The 22,022-nt window shown below is 41.9% G+C and overlaps 1 protein-coding gene across 3 annotated transcripts; it reads right to left on the reverse strand.

Moving 5' to 3' along the window:
* Positions 1–296: 296 nt before the first annotated feature.
* Positions 297–22,022, reverse strand: hibch (3-hydroxyisobutyryl-CoA hydrolase). Of its 3 annotated transcripts, none has more exons than XM_080902333.1 (14): positions 21,906–22,022; positions 21,572–21,614; positions 20,486–20,617; positions 19,471–19,555; positions 19,286–19,366; positions 19,083–19,135; positions 10,401–10,479; positions 5,418–5,563; positions 4,265–4,351; positions 4,101–4,159; positions 3,765–3,846; positions 2,820–2,939; positions 2,682–2,715; positions 297–2,147 (listed from the first exon to the last, which is right to left on the reverse strand). In XM_080902333.1, the coding sequence occupies exons 1-14, from the start codon at positions 21,935–21,937 to the stop codon at positions 2,032–2,034; spliced, it is 1,149 nt and encodes a 382-aa protein (XP_080758459.1). In that variant the 5' UTR covers positions 21,938–22,022; the 3' UTR covers positions 297–2,031. The 3 variants fall into 3 exon arrangements, with proteins under 3 accessions (XP_080758459.1, XP_080758460.1, XP_080758461.1); XM_080902334.1 differs by lacking the exon at positions 21,906–22,022 and adding an exon at positions 21,785–21,893; XM_080902335.1 differs by lacking the exon at positions 21,906–22,022 and having other exon boundaries at positions 21,455–21,609.

A 22,022-nucleotide genomic window follows, 5' to 3' on the forward strand; every position in this document is an offset into this window, starting at 1 on the left:
ATTGTTTGAGTCTATGCAGCTCGATGGGGACAATTCAGTCGGAAAGCATTATCATTCCCAGGTGCCAGCCTGTGCTACCGAAGCAGGATTTCCTGGCAGTGCTGCAAACAGAACAGAGCACTTGACGTAAAATAAACGTGTTTACTTTGGAGAGTTTATATCTGAGCAGCAGCTTAGTGCTCTCATGCTGATAACTAAGGCACTTTGTAAAGTTACACAAGAACATTTTAGGTCATAAAAAATACCATCCTCAACAATCAGTTCCTTTAAACACACCCAGTAAAAAACACATAGAATTTCATGTGACCAGCTCTTTTATTGCCCTCTGTTCCAGCACTGAATCCGACTCTGGTTGTTTCATAAATAATGCAGCTGCAGAGACCTAATGATGAGGGAAGTGATTTGATTTCCTCTGAACAAACATCGGGAAAATTATTAGAAAAAACAAAACGTGCATTTCAGACGACTAAAACCAGATTTGCTTTGCTAAATTATGCAGATACATTCAATATCAGCAGTAATTTATAGGTTTGTCTTCGAAGTATTGTTTGGATTTGTGTTAGAACACTTTATTAATTCCCTGTTATACCTAAAAACAACTACAGGTAGCACTTACACTGATCTGCCACAACATTAAAACCATTTTTCCAGTACCAGAGAATTTAGGGATATTCCAGAGCAGTGAAGATATTAGTAAATGTGTAATTAATAGTGGGGGGAAAAGGTTTTTGCTTTAAGATGTTAATCAGACTTGACTGATGAGTCTTGGTAACCATTAACATTAAAAAAATTGAAATAATGCTTCAAAATAAATGCTCATATCTCACCTACAAGTGGCGAGACTTGATTCCAGAAGGACTGTACTCATATCAGCTCTGACTTATCAGAGGATTCAACTTCTGTGACCAGTGTTAGAATGGCCCATTGGGTCCAGTGGGTTGCCAGGTGGGGCCATAGACTGTATATGAAGATGGGCTTAGCTTCCGAAGTTAAAAACTTAAGCCGAAGCACCTTGACATTTTAACCTTTTTTAATGCCCACTAGGGGGCGACTCCTATGGTGACAAACATGTCTTCTTCTTTTTTTAAAGATAGATGTTCATGAGGAAAAAAACCCAAAAATCAACTGCACGATTGATTTACAAAATCGAAAGATTTTCCTTAACAAGACATGGGTTAAATCACTAGTTTTAAGTCTTTATAAATGGCAGTAAACTTGATAGAAAAGCGCAGTATTAAGGTTTCAAAAAGAGGACTGTGCAAACCAGTGCATGATGTCATGTGGGTATGCCCATCTTTAATATACAGTCTTTGTTTAGGGTCTCTGTGGACTGAGCTTTTTCCAACAAATTTGATCAATGCGAAAATGTTTAGGAAGCTGCACCTTGTCAGAGCAACATCAAAGGTTTCCCAGCACCGCACTGTAACAAGATGATCGATGTTATCCAGCGTTGAGGGGTTTTAAATGATGCGGCCTATATGAGATTAAACATTGGAGGAAAAAAAAAAAAAAAAGGGAACAGGAAACAGGAAGCTGAGACGATATATGATCTGTATCAGAAGCTGTGACCGCGCTGCAGGACTACAGATGATACTGCTCCGTGTCACATCAACAAACATCCACAGGAAATGTAGTGAAGCACTCAGTGGTGAGATCATTATCCCCTCCTGTGTCCTTGTGCTAATGTAGCACTGCTGTTCTGATCCTTTAACATGCAGCACTGTAACATTACAACTGTACAAACTATGCAGAAAGACTCCACTGCAGAGCAACAGTGCACCAAACTGCCTGCTCCCTCTTCTGCCTGTGAGCATGACTCAGCTGTGGAGACATAGTCGTGATTTTTCTGTAAAGAATCACCAGAACTACTACTTATTCTACAGCAATAACACGGTTTATGAACAAGGGCTGACACGCTTCCATCCACAGCGGCACGCTCCTCCATAAAAGGATGGGGGGGACAGGAAGTGGCCGGTTAGAGAAGGCTTAGCGGTGTGTTGTTTGAAGTTGGGAGGCAGCTGCTGACCAACTTCACAAAGTCAGGTCCTTCTCACCCAAGGAGGAAAAACACTGCTCCACCATCTGGTTGGACACCTCCTCCAGTGTTGATGGGTTCCACTTGGGATTCTGGTCTTTGTCAACTAGCACTAAAAACACAGAACATCGAGTTTAGTGATGCTAAGAGGAACAATAACTAACCCACAACCTTTAGAGGCGAGCATATACTTCTGCAGAGTGATCCGTGATTATAATAATCACTGCTCAGAATCCTTGCTAGTCCCAGTATATACTTTAAATCTGAACCAAAAAACCAAAGCTTATTTTAAAAAGGCTGATCTCCCCTTCAAGGTTGTCTTCGTGTGTACCTCAGGACCTCTTCCAGCAAGCCTGATTTTTCAGATCTCCCCCTGAAGCTCATAATTTGCCTTTGTGCATATGTGCATGAGCTAAGCGCCTTCAGCTGAGCTGGAGGAGATGCACCAGGAGACGACCTCAAAGAGGAGATCGGCACGGTTTAAATCAGGTAACGTTTTAATCTCTTTATCATTTTCATTTTACTTTAGTTTACTGATCCTACAGTGTTTATTATGTTTGGTAAATCTATGTAAAAATAAGTTACAAGACTAAGTTTCATACCCATCCTCTTCTGCTTTTGTGTCCCCTGTACTGCAGTGACTTACCGGCTCGAACGCCTTCATAGAAATCCCAGCCCCTCTGCAACACAACACAAACAATGCCTTATCACTCCCTGAAACACATCATCAGAGCTGAAATGTGAAACCACCTTGGGTTTCAGACTTCACTATGATGGTTTTTACCATGCAGGCCTGGCTCAGTCGATACTCCATCACCAGCACGTCCTGCAGGCTCAGAGCTGCGCCCGCCTGCAGCTGCTTGAGGGTGATCTTCAGGGACGTGGGAGACATTTTGGACAGAGTCTAGAGGAAGAGAAACCGTTTGTTTGTTTTACTCAGATTTGGCTTCATAATATCAGAACAGTCACAATCTAAGACAAATCGTTCCTTCTGTGGATTCTAACAGCCCCAGCTGTTACTTATACACATATAAACCTCTCAATAATGCCAGGATTTAGTCAGTGACAGCCGAAAGAGAGAAGGAAACTTTTAAAAAGATCATCAGCTCATCATCGAAATGCCAAAAAAACCCCAAGCTCTTTCCTCGTGCCCATGTCCAGACTCTACTTCCTTCTCACACGACAGCATTCAGAGAACATCCTTACATCCAGAAACAAAAATCACATCACAATTATTTCAACATGTAAATAAAGATTCATTAATAAAAACTTTTTTTTGTTTGTTTGCTTTGGTCTTGCTGAAGGTGAGAAGATCAAGCTCCTGGTGAACAGATTTAAGAAGTGTGGTAGGTGAGGGAGGGAGGGTCATGTGACTCGTTTAATCTCGAGTGAAGTGGGACATCGCTTTTTAGGCTGTTTGAGGGAATTTTAGTGAATGAAGCCATGATAATTCACCCTGAAATCCCACTAAAGTGTCTTTAGCTCCAGCCAGCAGGGCACGGTGATTAACCTCATTAAGTACTCATTCTCAGGTAACTACTAATTACCAAAATGCACAGCGGAGCCAAATAACACCCCGGCTTCATTCCAGCTCTGTCTGTGGGTTTATCGGAGGGTGGTGTTCACCATCAGCCTCTGTAAGAGTTCATGTTTTAAAGACAGCTGACTGTTGGAACAGAAGCAGCTGAACCGCACTCTACTTGAACTTAGCCGCAGAGGAGCAACGCACCTCAGTTTGTTTCTTAGCGAACTCTGAGCCGTCGGTCTTCAGGTTCTTCACAATGCCCTCCACACTGCTGGCGCTGAAGAGCCTGACAGGATTTAAAAGGACAAGAGACTGAAAATAAATAAAAGGCTGATAGTCTTTAAAAACAGAGCACAAAGAGATTAAAACCAGCACTGAAAAAGTGCATATAAGAGTACATATGGAGCCCTGAAAGCCGATTTCAGGAATACATTTCTGACTAAATACAGTGTTTCTGTAGATTTTCTTTATCTGTCACCAACAAAAACAGACTCCAGCTCACCTCCTGAACCTAGTTTCAGGAAGAAAGTCATGGCCCACCTGTCTATATCAGAGAGGTGCTTTTTCAAGATGAAAGGCTTCTCAGCATCCAGACTGCTCTGTGGACAAAGAGCAGAAACAAAGAGTGAGATGCAGTAATGAAAATATACAGCTAGAGTCTAAGCCACATGTTTGTGTAAATGACTGGCTTCTTGGCTTCTAACCTGGCTCTGGTAGGAGTCTAGCACTCTGGAGACATCTTCAGCAGAGGGAGACTTCAAGTCCACGAGCTCCTTCTGCAGGTCTGGGATCTGTTTAATGCAAACGGAAAAAGTCAGTCTGCAGCTGATCTGTCGTTTATGATGTGTAGAAGTCTGACGTGTCAGCACATTCACTAAACATAGTTTTATCGTCTAATAAATAAACAGAATGTGAGGATTGTTATTCCCGACTAATGAAAAATTTAGGTTATGTTAACTCTGTTTATAGTTTCTCCATCTCAGTCGTCCTTGATCGCTTCCTGTTTGACTTTGACATTTTTTTGCGTGTATTGCTTTGTCTTTACTTTCTCCATTTTTCCTTCTTTGCAATTGCCTGCCCTGCCCTCATCTTCACCGCCTCTTCCTGCAGTCTCTCAGTTTCTTCTTTCAGCTGCTCCCTTTGCTTCACAGCAGGTCATCTGCTTCCATCTCATCCTATCCCAAGCATCCTCCTCTGTCCCATCAACCTTCTGAATGTCCTCCTTCACTACACTGATGAACTTACACTGAGGCCTTCATCAGGCCGACCTCAAATACCTCAGATTATACTTAATCTGGAAGTCATCAATGCAATAAAGTCTAAACTATAAATAAAAACAGATGCTAAAACAGTACCTGAAAGTAAAATGGAAAAATCAATCTAACACTTCAATCGGTAAGCTACCCTCTTAATGAAATTTGACTATCAGACCCCACCGATAATCTTGTTTCTTTCTCCTTGTTCATGTCAGCTCATTGCTAACACTCTGTGCAGATTCCTTTTGTTTTATTTACTCAGATTCAGAATTTGTGTATTTTGGCTCTTCTTGCATCAGCTCATTACCTCCGAGTCCTCTCTCCTGTCTTATCTAACCCTTTGTCTTGTTGGTAAACTTCCACTGAGGTGAGATGTGTTTGTTTCTGCCCAAACCAAGGTTAGAGTCATAAACAACCTGCCGCCCACCGCTCTGACCTCATGCCAACAGCAAGAAAAACACAACTGGCCTCTGCGCCGGCCGGTGAATGCTGGCACCGTAAACAAGAGTGAGGCCTCCAGTGAATCAGCATCTGGCTTTCCAGTGCAGCTCTGACCTCACCCCCGCACTTCCAACACCTGAACTGAAAGCTCACACGGTACCTTCTTAGACTCCACAAAGTGAGTGGCAACCCCGGCTCTCTGCACATCCCGTCCTTTAAGTCGGAAGCCCGTCAAGGCAAGAAACAATCCCAACTTCCCCTGGAGCCTCGGCAGAAAATAGCCACCTCCCACATCAGGGAAAAGCCCTTTCAAAATAAAATGAAAAGCAGAGTTAATAACAGTTTGCACAGGTTTTTCATGAAAGCAGCATGCCTATTAATCAGTGACTTACACAAGCCAAGCAAGGGTTTTTATTATAATGACTTTTCCCTGAGAATAATCAATGGTTTTGTCCTAAAATATCATCCCCCCTCACTCTAAGACAATTTACACATGGTGGTATTCCAGCAAAAGGCCACTGGCACACTACAAAAGGCCAAATATGCAGCTTAGGAGAATTAATGATCATCATCACAATCTGCAGATTTAATCCGTTCGTTCTGTCCTTTCAATAATGTTTCCATTTGATTTCAATATTTCTGACAGGACGCGACAGTCCAGTGCTTACAGCGGGTTCTGTAGTGTGGCAAGAGGGGGGGATTAGATAAGCTGACCTGATTTATGGCTGAAAATGTAATATTATAAATGTGGCAGATTATGGCTGTTGTTCAGAAGGCTGGCAGGGCCGAGTTAAATCTGTTAATCCCGCCTCACGGGGGGTAACAGGGGTTACGGCGTGCTTGTGTGTGTAGATATAAAGATATGATGTAAGTACTGCTAGAGATGCTATTAATACAAAGACAAGTTTTCCTGGGGGAATAATTAAGTAATCTCAGGCACTGACAGCTACAGCTAAATCACGCCCATGTGATGCTTCAATGTTTGTGAACCAGTGCATTTACAGGTTCATATGGAGCCTCGTGTTCACCCGCTTTTGATTACATGTCATGTTACGTGAAAATACGATAAGTACATTTTAAAAACAACAGAAACACATCTTCTCTCCTTTTTGCCAATGATCTGCTGGGACTGAGACAACACGCAGTTATTGCCTCGTTATTGCTTGTTTATCTTTGCTATGACTTGTTTATCATAATTTTGGGGGTAACAAAAAGAACTCACTTTTTCATAGTTCGGCTCTGTTCCTCATGTCTAACCATTTTTTTCCCCTTCACACAGATGGAGGATGTCGTGATGACTTAAAGGTTAATGAGATTAATTCAATTAGACTGCAACAGACCATTTTATCCATCTAACAATCATATCCAGACTCCAAAATTTTAATAAGTGGACACATCCTGTTGTTACAGCAAAGCCTTTAATTCTACATCAGTAAATGTGCCCCTAATATGAGAACTACATCTCAAACATTTTCAGAGTTTACTGGCACTAAGTTTAAAGCTCCTGCAGCGTTTGAAACCCTGTCGTCTAACTCTGGAATACCACAGTGGAAAAAGCAAGATTCAGTCCACAGTGCGACTCTGGTTAAAGTAAACCAGCACAGACGAGAAGCTCTTGAGAGGATTCCTCCCCAGGATCAGGTCTAAAATAAGCTTGTGGGGTCTATAAGGCAGCTGCATTCCAGTGAAAAAGGCAGAAAAAGCTCATCCCTGATGGAAAATCACGCGGTGTGAAGTTCCTGATTACCCAGGGGACGTGCTGATAACGGCCATGCGGTGACCTGCAAGTCGAGAGCTTTTAGTAAAAACAATTGTGACAATGTTATGACCATGGCAGCTGGGAAGGGGATTAGGCGAGATTTTCTGCTTGTCCTCGCCAAAGTGATGGGAGAGATTCAAAGCTAGCAGGAGACTCAAGAAACTTAACGGTGAGGTTAAAATCAAATTATTCTGTGTGCCAATTCATGTGCAAGAGAGCACGCCAAATGAAGAACTGACACTTTAAAACAGATCACATCCAGTGTAGAACATCTTTGCCCCATTATGGCCAATCCTGAGCATGGACGATTGAAATACTGGCCCATTTCCTCCCACTCCTTACTTTAGCCTAGCCTCTGACAAAACCCCAGACAAATATCAGAGCACATCGGCGGGAATCTCCTACTTTTGTCCGCTGACAACATAATCTTCACCCTCCACCTCTCTCCAGACACCAGACCGACTCCACAGCGCTACACATCAGCAGAAGATTTATTATAAAGTCAGAGCCCAGAGTACTTCAGAATAATAAGTCTGACATGCTTCTGTTTGTATGTGTGGGTGTCAAATGAAGAATGGCTCGAGCGTCCTTGGACGTTTGCACGTATGAGGGAGCGAGTGCACACAATCAATTTATCAGAACCTGAACAGACTCGGAAAAAATGAGCAGTGCCCACGCTGCAAAGCCCTCTCCTAATCCACTGACTCCAGGACCAACGTAATAAAACCTGCACAGAACGTTACAAAACACCCTGAGAACCTTTATGAAGACACTGACGACATTAACTGTTCGATCACAGCAACACAAACCCACTGTAACAAATACCTTTACAGTCATATCACTCTGGAAACAGCTTATACGCATTCACAGCAACAGAGCTGTGGTAATCCCAGTGGATTTCATTGACAACATGCTAGTTCACGGTACAATGTCGACTGCATTTGTTGTCACAGATTTGTTACTAATCTCCTCAGCACCTCAGCAGATGACCATCTGTCCACTAGAGACAATTAGCAAGAGAGGAACCTACAAGTTTAGTGTCTCAGTGGCCTTTTTCACTGGAGGACCTGCCTCACACTGCAACAGACAAAGATGTCCTACATGATTCAGTTATGATGCTTTAAAAGATCTAACAGGTTAATGTAGCACTTTTTAGTTGGATCAGATCATTTTCTGGCTCCATATCAGGACACTGTAATCTATTATCTTTAAACATGCATGAAATAATTAAAGAATTTGACCTTCTACAACTCTTCAGCAACTAACACACTGACAGATGATTTTTGCCGAAGGATTCAAAGGATGTGATTTTTATGTTTGCTTCCAAAGACTGTAGGTCTGGGCCTCTTTGCTTAGGCTGCTGCCCCCGCGACCCGGCCTCGGATAAAGCGGATGAAGATGGATGGATGGATGGATGGATGGATGGATGGACTGTAAAAAGATGGATGTAGGAATATGTTAAACCTTCACTCTTTCTAATGGCCAGCAGAAGGCGAAAAGGCCTCTGGTTGTATACAAGTCGATGAGAAAACTGAAAGTTTCACTAGTTTCAGTTCATGCTGGATAAAATATGATAATTTTGTTTGACACCTACTGGAGTCAAAAAGGAGAATTATGCCAGCGAGGCTGGTGCAGGACATGTTACTAGGATGAACTGGATTAGAAATGAGCACATCAGAGGGACAGCTCAGGTTGGGCTGAGATGGTTTGGACATGTGCAGAGGAAGGATAGTGGATAATATGGAGCTGCCAGGCAGGAAGAGAAGAAGAAGACCACAGAGAAAGTTCATGGATGTATAGAAGGAGGACACAAGTTTTCTCAGTTTTGCTAGAGTGGCTAAATTTAATGTAGCATTTCTTAAAACATATTTTTAGAAAGTTTAGTCAAGAAGTTTAGTAAACTCCTGACATCCACCTGCAGAGCATTGGCCTTTCCTGCTCTGTGACTGTTTGAAGTCCTGGATTTGTCTCTTCCCTTCTGGGTGATGCAGTGTGTTTGTTTCCCTATCTCCCTGGAGGCTCAGATAAAAAAAAACAAGTTTCTGTGTCAGAAGGCAGCAACAGGAGTAGAACAACATACAGCCTGCTTTTCTATCACTGACATGTACGTCTTCCAGGAAAAGATGAATCATATATGGGAAAAGCAGCTGTTACTGACGACAGCTGCACCGCTGGATCACCTCTCAGTGGGCTCGACTCTTCTATATCAATCTTTTTTTACACACAGAAAGTGATGTGCTGGTCCAGCGAGTCCACACACTTACCACTACTGCATTTAGCAAGTCCAACTAAGCAACCACAGCAACCCATTTAAGGGTTCCTGAACTACTACCAATTTAAAATACACTATGACACTGCCGCTTCAGTCTCCTATGAATAATTTTAAAGTTTTTTAGTTGGCTTAGAAAAAGAAGCGCCACCAAACGCTGCAGTTCCTCTAATGCCCACTTGAGGCTCTCTACAAAAGTGACCCACTCCTCATAGACCCCCACGTTTAAAGGGAGCATAAAACAACATGTTACCGCCTGGTAGAACAACATGTACAAGGGTGATTCCTTTTAAATAATTATAATTCATGCTTCCTTTGCTTGACAGGTGGCACACCTGATTGCTGTCTGTTAGGCTTCTTATAATCTGTTCTAATCCCTGAACAGGACCTCTTGAACATTTCTGTGTTGGTGAACAAAGTTTGAAGTTAATTTTGCAAATTATGGTCAGAAGGGATGATTACCCAGAGTATTTTCATTGGCTAACAACCTGTCAATCACAAGTCGCTGGCCAATGAGCATGCAGTGGCCTCAGTTTCTCAGTCAGACCCACACCGCTCAAGATGGTGACAGCGAATATGCCCCGCTTGTTTATTCTGCTGTTAGCTCAGCACTTCACCCTCTTGTCCATGTTGAATTACTTTTGGCTCCAAAAAGACAAAATGGCAGCAGATAAACTGCAGCCCAAAAACAATTGGTGACATCATCATCATCTTATCTACCGCCTTAAAAAGTTCTAAAGACTAAATATTCCTATTTTTAGATTACTGAGCTTCTGTTTTCCAAACTGTCTGAAAAGGTCTTTTTGTGATTTGTACCATTGCTGAAGATTAAAGGCTTAAACGCTGGACTTACTTTTTCCACCCTGCCCATTTTAGCAGTTCATTTTCAACACTTATTTAGGAATGAGGTCATCAGCAAACTGCACTGAATGCAAATCACTCTTCTGCTCGCGTTTGGCTCCCCAGCTTCAAATGCAGACAGACCTTGTATGTGAACTGGGTCCAGCTTGAAATCATTGCTCCTACATAATTAATATTCTAGATATACACTCCCACTGATGTGGGCCAACCCTTGCCACTGAGCACTCCCTCAATCAGGCAGATCGCAGGCTTACCAATGGCAGTCTCTGGCATCGCAAACAGCGTCTTCTCAGTGGCCACTCGAAACCGTCCGTGAACTGAGAGACCCACGCCCTACAGGTATAAGAGAACACGTTTTAAAATAATTAGAGAAATAAAATAAAAGTCATATGATAGAATAGAGTAAAATTAAAAAAAAGAAGAAAAAAAAAGAAAAAGGAGGGATCAGTGTCATTAATGACCGTCACCTCTACAGAAAGCTGGAGACTCAGATGAAAATTGGCTGAAAAAAGTAAACCAGGTTAACCTGTCAAGAAAGTGAGTGTGTGTGTGTGTGTGTGTGTGTGTGTGTGTGTGTGTGTGTGTGTGTGTGTGTGTGTGTGTGTTTAACTCATGCAGCTCCCAGCAGGGAGAGAGGTGAAGGCTAATGAGCAGTGTTGGCCAGAGGACATTTCCAGCACAGTAAGGTGTGTGTGTGTTATATTATAAGGTTGCCTTGGAAACAACATCCCCTTGCATACCTGAATGCATATGGCCCTGCAGATAGGCAGGAAAATTACACTACCTGATTGTTCATTATAACTGAAGTACCTGTCAATTGGAAGCTTTTATTTTGAAGGTCAAATATATATCTGCAATAACAGTGTTAGACGTTCAAAGAGAACATTGTTCAATCCAAAAAAAACCCAACACATAAAAATGTTTGTTGTGTAAAAGCTGCTGGTGTATCTCAGTTCATCCCAATGCCGAGTGTCTGTTGGTGGTGGGTTATGGCGTTTGCTGTTGTAACGTTCAGGCTTCAACGTTCTCACCTCTCACTCACTTTGTGAATTTGACATGTGTGTAATTAGACAAAGGAAGGAGTAAATGGCTCTTACAGGGGTGGATTTTACCCCGAACTACAATCTTTTCTCAACTCTAACCAGGTAGTTTTATAACCTGAGCTTGATCATCAACTCATCAATTAAAAAAGCAACATCAAGTGCAAAACACAACAGAGTCCAGTCTGCTGTCCAGTGTTCTGATATCAGAAATCCCGATGTCTCAGTCCGAATTTACAACTGGATCACTTCTTAAAATCTGACATTCTACTCAAAAAGTTGGAGAAGCCAAACCAACGCTGACTTTGTTGATGAATTGTTGAATGGCTCTAGCTTGGCACGGAGAAAGCTTTACTGGAACATGTTCAAGTTGGGTGTGACATCACTCCCAGCTCTGACATCCAAAGTTAAAAAGATTACGGCATAATGCGACTGCCATCACTCCAACGTCTTAATGCGGACTTTACCAGGATCGTCACCTCTTGGCGGCCAGTACTTCCACAGTAGCTCTGTCAAAGTGCCAACGCCAAAAATGACACGACGTGTGAGAATGTGTCGATCCACAACATTCAAAACTGTAATTTATGTGGACAGCAACAATAAAAAAAAGATATAAAAACAGGAAGCGATACACAAACCCTCAAAATCAGGATTATTTAACTTGAGGACCCACTCGCTCCATTATCATGATGGAAACCTTTAGCAGTGGACTCCCCAAATTAAAAGACCCCCATTGATAAATTCAGGGATCTGGCTTAATGAGTTTGGGTTTGAATGTGTAGCAGACTCTGTGTACACAGTTCTTCTGCTCTCACTACACCAGTGTATTAATACAACCCACAATCCTGACTTTATGAATGTGGGCTTTATGATTACACTCGTGGCATTTCATCAATAAAAATAGTTTAAATCTGTGTGACATTTAACCGATGCCAACATCCTGTGATGTGTCGGGGAGTCGATGTAACGCAGACCAACATTCGTTGTTAACTAACCACCAGTAATTATTAATTAAACCACAGAACTGGTGTCACAATACAGTTTAATAAGGGCCAACCTTTTTTTCAGTGTCTGAAGATTCTATATATAAAGGATCATGTTTGAATAACAGATATAAATTTAATCTCACATAATTCACATGGCACTCCAACCTCTCGTCCAAATTGGTACAAAAACAATTTGGTGGTGTAGAGAAACCAGCGTAGCAACACCAAAGTCTTCCTATAAGCAAAACTTCACACCTTTTTTACCTGACAATTATATGATGTAATTCTTTGAATGTCGGCATGGATCTGTTATTACTGCAGCCTGTACAAAATCCAGCAGCTCGTCTTTAGACAGGAATGAAATGCCATTGGTCACATCTTCACATGTTCATGTTTTTAAAGAGTCTCGCTGGTTTGGCGCCACCCTACTTAAGAGACCTTTTACAGGTTTGTGGTTTTTATTGTGGATTTTTGGGTATATTCATAGTCTGCTTAATGACTCTTGTGTATAATGTATGTATGTATTTTGTACAGCCTGTGCAGCATTTTGGTCAGCTGAGGTTCTTTTAAATGTGGTACAGAAATAAACTAAATTAAAGCCATGTACATACAGAAAAATAAGGTTTTTCAGCTTTTTCCCTGCACAAGTTACAGTCCTACTATTCCCTTGTGAATCAATGTAGCAACATGACTGGCTGATATTTCCTCTTTCAATTGACGACACCATCCAGCATCTTAACATTTCAGAATTGTCCCACTGATTTCTATTCGTTTTTTTTTTTTTAATTTTTTGGCACCTTGCTATCGTCTTACTGTATATGCACTCTATGAGTCAGCACTACTAAAGATCAATCATGCTGTCGTTTAGTGCAAAGTAAAGGTTGTTACCTGCTGAGGGATCAATCACAGCCAAAACAACAGCAGCTGATTGATTACAGCTGACAAACTGTCTTTATCTTGATCTCAGCGATCAGCAAAAGAGTTCAGAGCTGGACAGCAGCGCTGCTGGATCCGCCTCACAGCAGAGAGATAAACGACCACAGGGGAATAAAAATATCTGATCACTGGAGACTAAACAGGCCTCTGCCAAGAGAAGTTGCTCCTCTGGAAGACCCAGAACCCAAAAACCTTAAAAAAAAAACACCATTGGGGACACAGGCCTTTGCATTTATTTCATGATGACATTTCTCAAAAAAAAAAAGTTAAGGATGGATTTACATGAGAATTTTTCCAGAGGTGAGGCTTTGCCCCACTCAGAAGTGGGTCATTCATTATAAATATACTGAATTTTAAAAAGTTCCCACCAGACCCCGTCAAGCTGATTTTTTTTCTATGCATGCAAAATTTCACTGTCATACTATGAATATTTTCAAACTTTCAGGTCTTCAAAGTATATACAGGTAAGCTGAAATTTTGCACCTTCTTCCAAGCATTTTATCAGAGACACCGACATGCAAACCCTGTGAGATCCAAACTTGCTCAGGACCTACAATGGTTTGATCGATGTGATACAGCTAAACTTCCAGTGCTTGTTTCTGTTCCTCCGCATCACAGACATTAAAGTGGTGATGTTTATCCAAACTCTCTATGTTTATACACAATCCTTCATTTAATCGTGGGTAATTATTAATCTCAAAGCGTCTCTTTTATCCAGTATCCCCTGCCCTTCCCTGATCCTAGTTATACCGGATGTAAAATGGTAAATGGCCTGTATTTATATAGCGCCTTACTAGTCCCTAAGGACCCCAAAGCGCTTTACATATCCAGTCATCCACCCATTCACACACACATTCACACACTGGTGATGGCAAGCTACATTGTAGCCACAGCCACCCTGGGGCGCACTGACAGAGGCGAGGCTGCCGGACACTGGCGCCACCGGGCCCTCTGACCACCACCAGTAGGCAACGGGTGAAGTGTCTTGCCCAAGGACACAACGACCGAGACTGTCCAAGCCGGGGCTCGAACCGGCAACCTTCCGATTACAAGGCGAACTCCCAACTCTTGAGCCACGATTGCCCCAAACAAGAGTGGTTACGGTTTGCAGTTGTAGCATCTATTCTCATGGTGATGTGTTCGTAAGAACTCTGTGCAGTTTAACTTTTACTTCCATCTACAGCTGTGGAAGCTATATGAACCTTCAAGTGTAAACTATGCTCTTTAACTGGCACCTTTTATTACATGTTATGGGAATGACTACTTTGTGGAAACAGTCTGGTTTTTAAAAGCCATAAATGTGTTTTTGGATGGCAACAACAGTTGCTCACTTTTATCTTGAGTTGTCCATCGCATGTATCTATGGGTCCTAAAGACAACACTTTTAAACTTTGGGCTCAAAAGGTGGAGAGGGCTTACGTACTGAAAGACCCACCTCCTATTCTTTTCATACCTCTCCATTCATCTCCTCCAGGCCTCCTTTCTTTGGGGTTTGTGTTTGTTTGCTTAATCTGTGTGAAGCTCTTTGGTTTCACTGTTTCCATGTTGATGTTTGTTACAAATGTAATTACAAAAATACATAGAATTTACATTTCAACAAACGAGCGAGTGCTCCTCTCATCTGCATCTATTTTTAGTAACCAGATGAGTCATGTAAAGCGACGTGACCTTGAACTGTACAATTGATGTACCGAGTGTTGAGATTTAAATATATATTTTAATGCTTATTTGCTGATTATATTGTTTTATGTATAAAAGAGGGCCAGCTTTGAGACTAGGTCACAGGCTGACAGGAAACTGCATGTTTTTTGTAGAGTATGAGCAACAGACAGAGTGAAACTAAGTTCAGACAGGTTGCCCTGGCAAAAGACCTCAGAAAGGGGAAGTTATTCCAAGCTGCACAGGAAGTTTTAGTGCACAGGCATATTAATAAATCAGACACAGAAAAGAGGAACTGAGTAGAAGGAGTTTGTTTGTAATGAAACTGTGTGTGTCACGTGTGACGTGTGTGACGTCTGAGGTAACAAAATAACACCATATAAGACACATGTTGAGCTTGTAATGTTAGAGATCCTGCAACTGGCGTTTGGGCTGTGCAGGGGTCTCTCTCTTCCGTAAGATGATTGAATTAAAAGAAATATAAATGTTTTGACCACTATGAGTCGGGTTTTTCTCTGTTCTATCATGGGGATAAAAAAACAAACAAAAAAAAACGGGTTTTAATACGAGTAAATCACGGTATCAAATTCAGCCAAAGGGCAGAAATAACATAACCTGAAAATAACTGTGGGAAAGCTTACTTCTTTTACGAAGAAAGAGAAAGACAAATGAGAAAAAGAAGGATGGCTGAAAGCAGCCTGTGGAACAAGAGGCCGTTTAATCACATTACTCGAGTTTCACCATAAAAGTAGTGGAATACTGCGAAGCGCTGGTATAGAGCCTTATAAGAACATGTCTCCAGATCCTCCTGTAAACAACGCCAATTTGTCAGCAGACGAGCGTGTTTACAACTTAAAAATTTACAACTTGGCTGGTGAAGCTTAGAGTGCTGAAGATTGTGGAGGCATTCCTGAAGCCCTCTTTAGGATATCTGGGTTATTATGACGTAGTTGTCACACAAATTTGGCTTTGCATAATCAGAAATCAGTAGGTGAGACTGTGAGTGAGAGTGGAAAGTCTGTCACTTACACACCAAGTGACAGATGTCTGTTTGGACACAACAGTTGAGTTACTCTCCACATCGCTCTCACTCACAGAATTCCCCTTTAAAACAACTACACAGGCTCTGGATGGAAAACGAAAACCTTAAAACAGAGATTAAAAACCTTGTAGGCACTCCTTTCATGAGGCTATCAGGAAAAATGTAAACAGGAACTCTTTACTCCAAGGAGACAGAGATCAGAGTCATGCAGCTCTGGGCAAATATCTATCAAACGGGCAGCATTTCCCTTTACGAGCCATCTTAAATACAGAGTGTTCTCACTATGTAAATGTTTGAAATCTAAAGTGCAAGCACAGAAGGACAGGGACGCAGTGTCTGCTCAAACAAAGCACGGTGGATTAATAAGGAGCATTCACAGAGCTTAATTCAGTGGACTTTAAACAAGGTGAGCGTTGACTGATGTGCGTGAGATGTGATGGGATAATCAAACAGTTTGTCTCTGACTGCTATCTGACCTGCCTTTTACTCCCTGGTGGTTTGTTATCGCTAATGTAATAAGAAAATATGTTCTTTGTGGGGGTTCTGCCCTGAGCTTGGAGCAGATCTGCGATCAGGGGCCTCTTGGACTTGTCCTTATATAGAGCTGCCCCTTTCCATCCAGTTATGCGCATTAAACAGCAACCACCCTCAGGATGGTTTGCTCTGACATTAGTGTCGCCTCAGTGCTGACGTGACACATTGAAGAGGTCGACTTCAAATCGCTTTAGTTCCAGAGACATAACTCATCACACAGAAGTGATTTCTCTGTGTGGAAATCACACGATTCAACAAACATCACAGTTTTTGATGGGCTGATGACCAGAGCTGACTTCAAAAAACCACACAATGCAGCACGCATGAGATCCATCCAGCATTTTACTTCATGCTGTTGTTCTGACACACAAATTACAGCTTCTGTCAGTCTTGGAAAACATCATCATCATCGTGGCTGTCTAAACACAGAGCAAGCCAAGAAACAAGATGATTTCTGGTTCACAGCTCTGGGGATTCATCTTCCTGTAAAATGTACTCCATAAAAGTGGAAGCAAGGTGTTATAACCTCAGGATAATAATGCTTGGAAACTCAGGGGCCACTTTCAGGACGTTTACTGACCACTTTCAGAAACATCCACAGTTAGCCACAACACATACAGGAACCTGTTTTCCACATGACATTCTGATGGGGAAAACCCTTAAAAACCTCTGAAGGTTCCGGGGTGTAAGGCCCCCAAACATACATTAACACCAATACTCACTACAACACAATCAATATTTATTTATGTAGTTTATAAAAGTGCTTTAAAGAAAATAATCTGAGATAATGATACATTTAGAAAGTGGGTAAAAGAAAAAAAAAAACATTCAGACAAAGACTGTTCAATGCTCTGTATGTGAAGCTGAGGATTTTAAACTGGCACCAAGTAATCTAGTGAGCCAGTGAAGGGACATGAGCAAATCAGGGGACCGTCTGTTGGAGCTACTGAGGTGATTTAGGGCAGATTTACTGAGCTCTTCAACAGAAACTATAAATCTTCATTTAATAACATTTCTCAGGTGAAAAACTGGATATCAGCAGCAAATAAGTGCTAATATTAAATTTCCTGTCCCAAAGACAGCAGATATAAAATGAATAAGAGGGGACCCAGGTCTGAGCCCTGTGGGACACCACAGAAAAAGAAAATAAAAAGGGGTTTAGTAGAAAAACCTGCAGAAAGGCTGAGAATCTACTTGTTGAAGTCAAAACCAAATGTTTTCCAGATGGTTTTGACCAAAGCAGAGCTAAAAGGAGGAGTTTGGGCAAGTCAGTCCCATCTCAAGGTCCACTGAAACTTTGCATCTGTAGTTACAGACAAAACTAAGATGTCTTCCGCTCCCACAGTTTTATTCGACGTTGCTTTTCCAGTGATTTGATTCTTGTTGTTAATTCTCCTTTAGCAGTTTTTCTTTTCATGCTAATGAGGTTTTATGTTAATTACAACAATAAAGTTCTCGATCCAAAATTAAACGCTGTTTAGCGTCTGATGAATCTGACTGAAAGAGTGTTTGTTGAATAAATTCTGGAAAGACCGGCAAGACAAACACCAGCACATTTTCTCTGCTTGCTATGTCTCTCGTTATCCATGACTGTAATCTGTTTTCACTCCCAATGTAACTGGGATCACTGACATAATGCATTCCCTAACCCTAACCTCACCTCAGAGTGGGTCTGTTGTGTTATTTTCCTTATTTTCTGTTCTGTTGGTGGATGCTAGAACCAGTTTGAAAGGTTTTGAAAGGTTTATTTTAAGTCTTGCCTGTGTATGATGTAAGATAGATTTAATATTTTCATTTCAGACTAAGAAACTCCACCCTTATTTAAACCTACCGATTATGAGGGGTAGCCGATCAGAACAAAGCTAGCTTACTGGGGGAGAGGCTAAAAAAAAAAAGCACCAAAGGCCAAATTAACCCTTGCTCCACTTTGAGGATCCACTGCTACTTATATTTACAGAGAAGCACTGGATTTCTGTACTGTAGGTACTTCCCAGCCTCCAACCTGGATCGTCTGCTTGTAAGGTGAATGTGTTAACCACTACACTTTCAAAATGCAAACACAGGTGCATGAATATGAACTCTCGCTACCTGGTATCTCCATCAATATACTGTAATTAATAACAGGCCTCCTTTAATGAAAAAACTAAGTCCTAATTATCAAACTTCCCCCTAAATATGTGAAGAGCAGCCTTAATGCCCTTTCACCAGTCGTTTCAGACCTAAACTGGTCCTTACAACAGTAGCAAAGCACGCCCACACATATGCACACAGACAAGGTCGTGATGACTAATGAGCCAATGGGATACTGGCTGCTGTGAGTGACCTCGGTGACACCTCAGGAGTGACATCACCATCAAGGTCACATCAGAGATTCAAGCCTCACAGCATCTCCTGTAACCAGGTGAGTTGAACCGTGCATGTGTGCAGCTCTGCATGTATGACACTACACTAAAAGTACCAGTTCATATTCCACCCAAATCTGACACCTGGAGGGAAAGACTAGTGGCAGCAACAATGATTTGTCACTTTACATTTCATCCAATCAGAGACCACCTTGCCACTGGCAGCAGGTAACAGGAGCAGATAAATCTCCACTGACACCTACTGGCAGACTTTCACATAACATTTCATGAGAAAAAAAACAAAACAAAAACGTTTTTCATGCCTACAATTCATGCCAGTAATGGCAAACAGTATCCATCCTGAACTTTATAATACAGGATAAAAACTCAAACTCACCCCTCCCATTGTTATGCCATCAATAAGGGCGATATACGGCTTCCGGTACGATCCTTGAAAGAAGAAATAAAATGTATAAGAACAATGTGAAGCTGCCAGAGTGTTTGGATAAGTGAATGAAAACAGACAGGTAACATTTTTATTAAACAAAATAAATAAATAGATACATACATACATAAAATTAAATTAAATTAAATACATACCAATAGCATTGTTCAGAATATATTCCTCACGAAAGAAGTCCTGGGCAAGAGAGTCTCCGACCTTCCCGGCCTCTGTTACAGCTGAGAGGGGAAAAAAAACAAGATAAAAACAGTAATCGGTCACACAGGTCAACATAAAAACTCATCTGAAACTGATACCTGAACCTTGAAGGCAGCTTGCTTACCTCTAATGTCTCCACCTGCACAAAAAGCTTTGTCACCTACTCCTTTAATGATCACGATGTCCGTCTCATTGTCGCTTTCCCATTTCTAGATTCCCAAACAAGGCAAAACACAGTTTTTGTTTACAGGAAATCTTCCTTTATTCAAAAACCTGCCTTAAAGTTATCGTTATTAAGTTATAGAGACTGCATGAGCAGCTACATCTGTGGTTTAAAGAGTGTGAAAAGGGATCTTTGTACAGAAATACAACCAAACATCTTCAGGACAGGTGAACCTGACAGATCTTTCACAATGTCGAACTACACATCGGTAAAAAATGAAAGGAAAAGAAAAAACCTGTGCTCAGTGTGATTCTTCAGTACTTGTTTATCCAAGTTTCTGGAATGCTACTGGACGGATGAACACTACTACTTCTTTTGTTACTTCCTTTAGGGGTTGCTGCAGTGTGTTATCTGCCTCCCTACCATCCTCCTCTGTCCCACATGACCACCTCCTTCACTACATCCATGAATATCCTTTGAAGTCTTCCACTTTTCTTCCTTTCTTTCAGCTCTTTATTAAACATTATTTGTCCAATATATCTACTATCCCTCCTCTGCACATGTCCAAACCATCTCAGCTTTGCTTTTCAGACTGTCCCCAAACTGCCCAGCTCCCACATTCTCAGTTTGAGACTGACATCATGGAGATATTTGCTCCATAATAAGGAAATAATGACATCCCACAGCCCGCTGATAGCCTCATGTCATCCTTTTTTCCTTTTCATCCCTGTGAGTTGTTCATGCTGTAGATATAAAGAAGTGGTTGCGGTACTTTAGCATCTACGGAAGAAGAGTAAGTATTAACGGAGTAACTGTTCTGTTTTGGGAGTTTAGGTGACAGGAAATTTCAAACATCTCAACAAAAATCAGCTCACTGAGCCCCTCTTTGATCGCTCAGGACCTGGTGGTGCGTGGACAAGGAAAGGTCAAGATTTTTCTTTTAATTCGTCACATACCAGATTTTGATACTACATACCTTGAGCTGGGGGTAGATTTGCCGGATCATGGTAAGGTTGAGGGCATTCAGGACTTTGGGTCTGTTCATGGTGATCACACCGGTTCTGCCCACCTTCTCCAGGAGAACCTCCGGTTCTGCATGACTCGACATCTGTAGAGCAGAGACAGGAAACCTCTATAGAAATATCTCAAAAACACTGAAAGACAAACACATTTCAACATCCACTGATCCAGGTAATGAGGAAGCAGTACAACCAAATGTTGGGGATCAGGATCCAGGAGGCTCCCTGATGCCCAACACTCTTCAAATCCTTATAGTGTGGAGGAGTAGTGGCTCTACTCTGATCGGACTCCTCAACCATTTAAACAAATCAGGACGGCGCAGTTGGTTCGACCCTGCAGATTCTGCTGCACAGCCTCTTAACAGGTTATGGACCCCAGACTGACAGCAGTACTTGGCTCTGATTTTAGAGAAGTTCAGTACAGCTGTGAACCCATGGTGCAGCTCAACTTGCTGCCGTTACCTTAAACTCAGCTTGGATGTGATTTGGGGATGGCTGGGATTTAAAGTGATCACCTTTTGCATTTGCTGGCCCTATTTTTTACTTTGAAGGCTGAAACCTGTACACTCTTCAGCAGTTGGTTCTCCTCGTTTTTGCCAGCAGATACTTGTTTGTGTTGTGTTGTTGCTCATTACTAGTTTAAGTTTTTTTAAACTCAATGACATCAAAACAAATTTTTCTCTTGCACCTTCCCTCCAGCTTATCCTGCAAACTTACGGTTCCCCCCTTTAAACGAGCCAAGCTAAAGGCCATCATCACTTCAATAGAGGGAAGAGTCAATGTATGAAGGTTACTGATAGGTATGACTAATGATTAAAACTGATAAGGTTTTATTGATACCAATGCCATTACTTATTGATCCAGTTCCCTCACTAATTTATTTATGATTTATTACTCCAGTAACCCCCAGTGTTTCCAACATGAACCAGAAGAAAGATGTAGTAAACTCAGCAGGGAAGCAGATTCTGTGTTCCTGCGCATGTCTGATGTGAGTGAAATAATCAGAGGCGGCAGTGGACCATGCTGCTGCTACAACTTCTCACCATGTGAGCCTGGATTCGCTGCAGCCTGTAGAGGGACCTCAGTCTGGAGGAAACAGCAAACACACGGAGCATTGATGACGGTTAATAAGCAGATCTGAATTAACTGGTTCAACTTACACCGCGGGGTAGCAGATACCCCGGCTACAAACACACAACCAGTCCTAGCAGGTGAGTGCAGGAAATCAGCTGACAGCCTTATATTGGTGAACAAACCTGCTGGGTCACTTTAGTGTATCTACTTGTGCCGTCCATAGCTCGTTTATGAGCAGAGACGGTCATTTAAATGTGCCAGAGGAAAAACAAGCCGGCTGCACCTCCCAGGTGAGGCTCGTACCTGTACGCAGACGTCAGGACCGTCAGGGACATGATGATTTTTGACCTGTGCCGCGGGGTCAATAGCAGAACCTCTACAGCCTCGAGTTTCAACGTTTACTTCCTGGAAGCGGGGATG

This window comes from Rhamphochromis sp. 'chilingali' (assembly GCF_963969265.1).
Source record: "Rhamphochromis sp. 'chilingali' genome assembly, chromosome: 14".
Lineage (NCBI taxonomy): Eukaryota > Metazoa > Chordata > Actinopteri > Cichliformes > Cichlidae > Rhamphochromis > Rhamphochromis sp. 'chilingali'.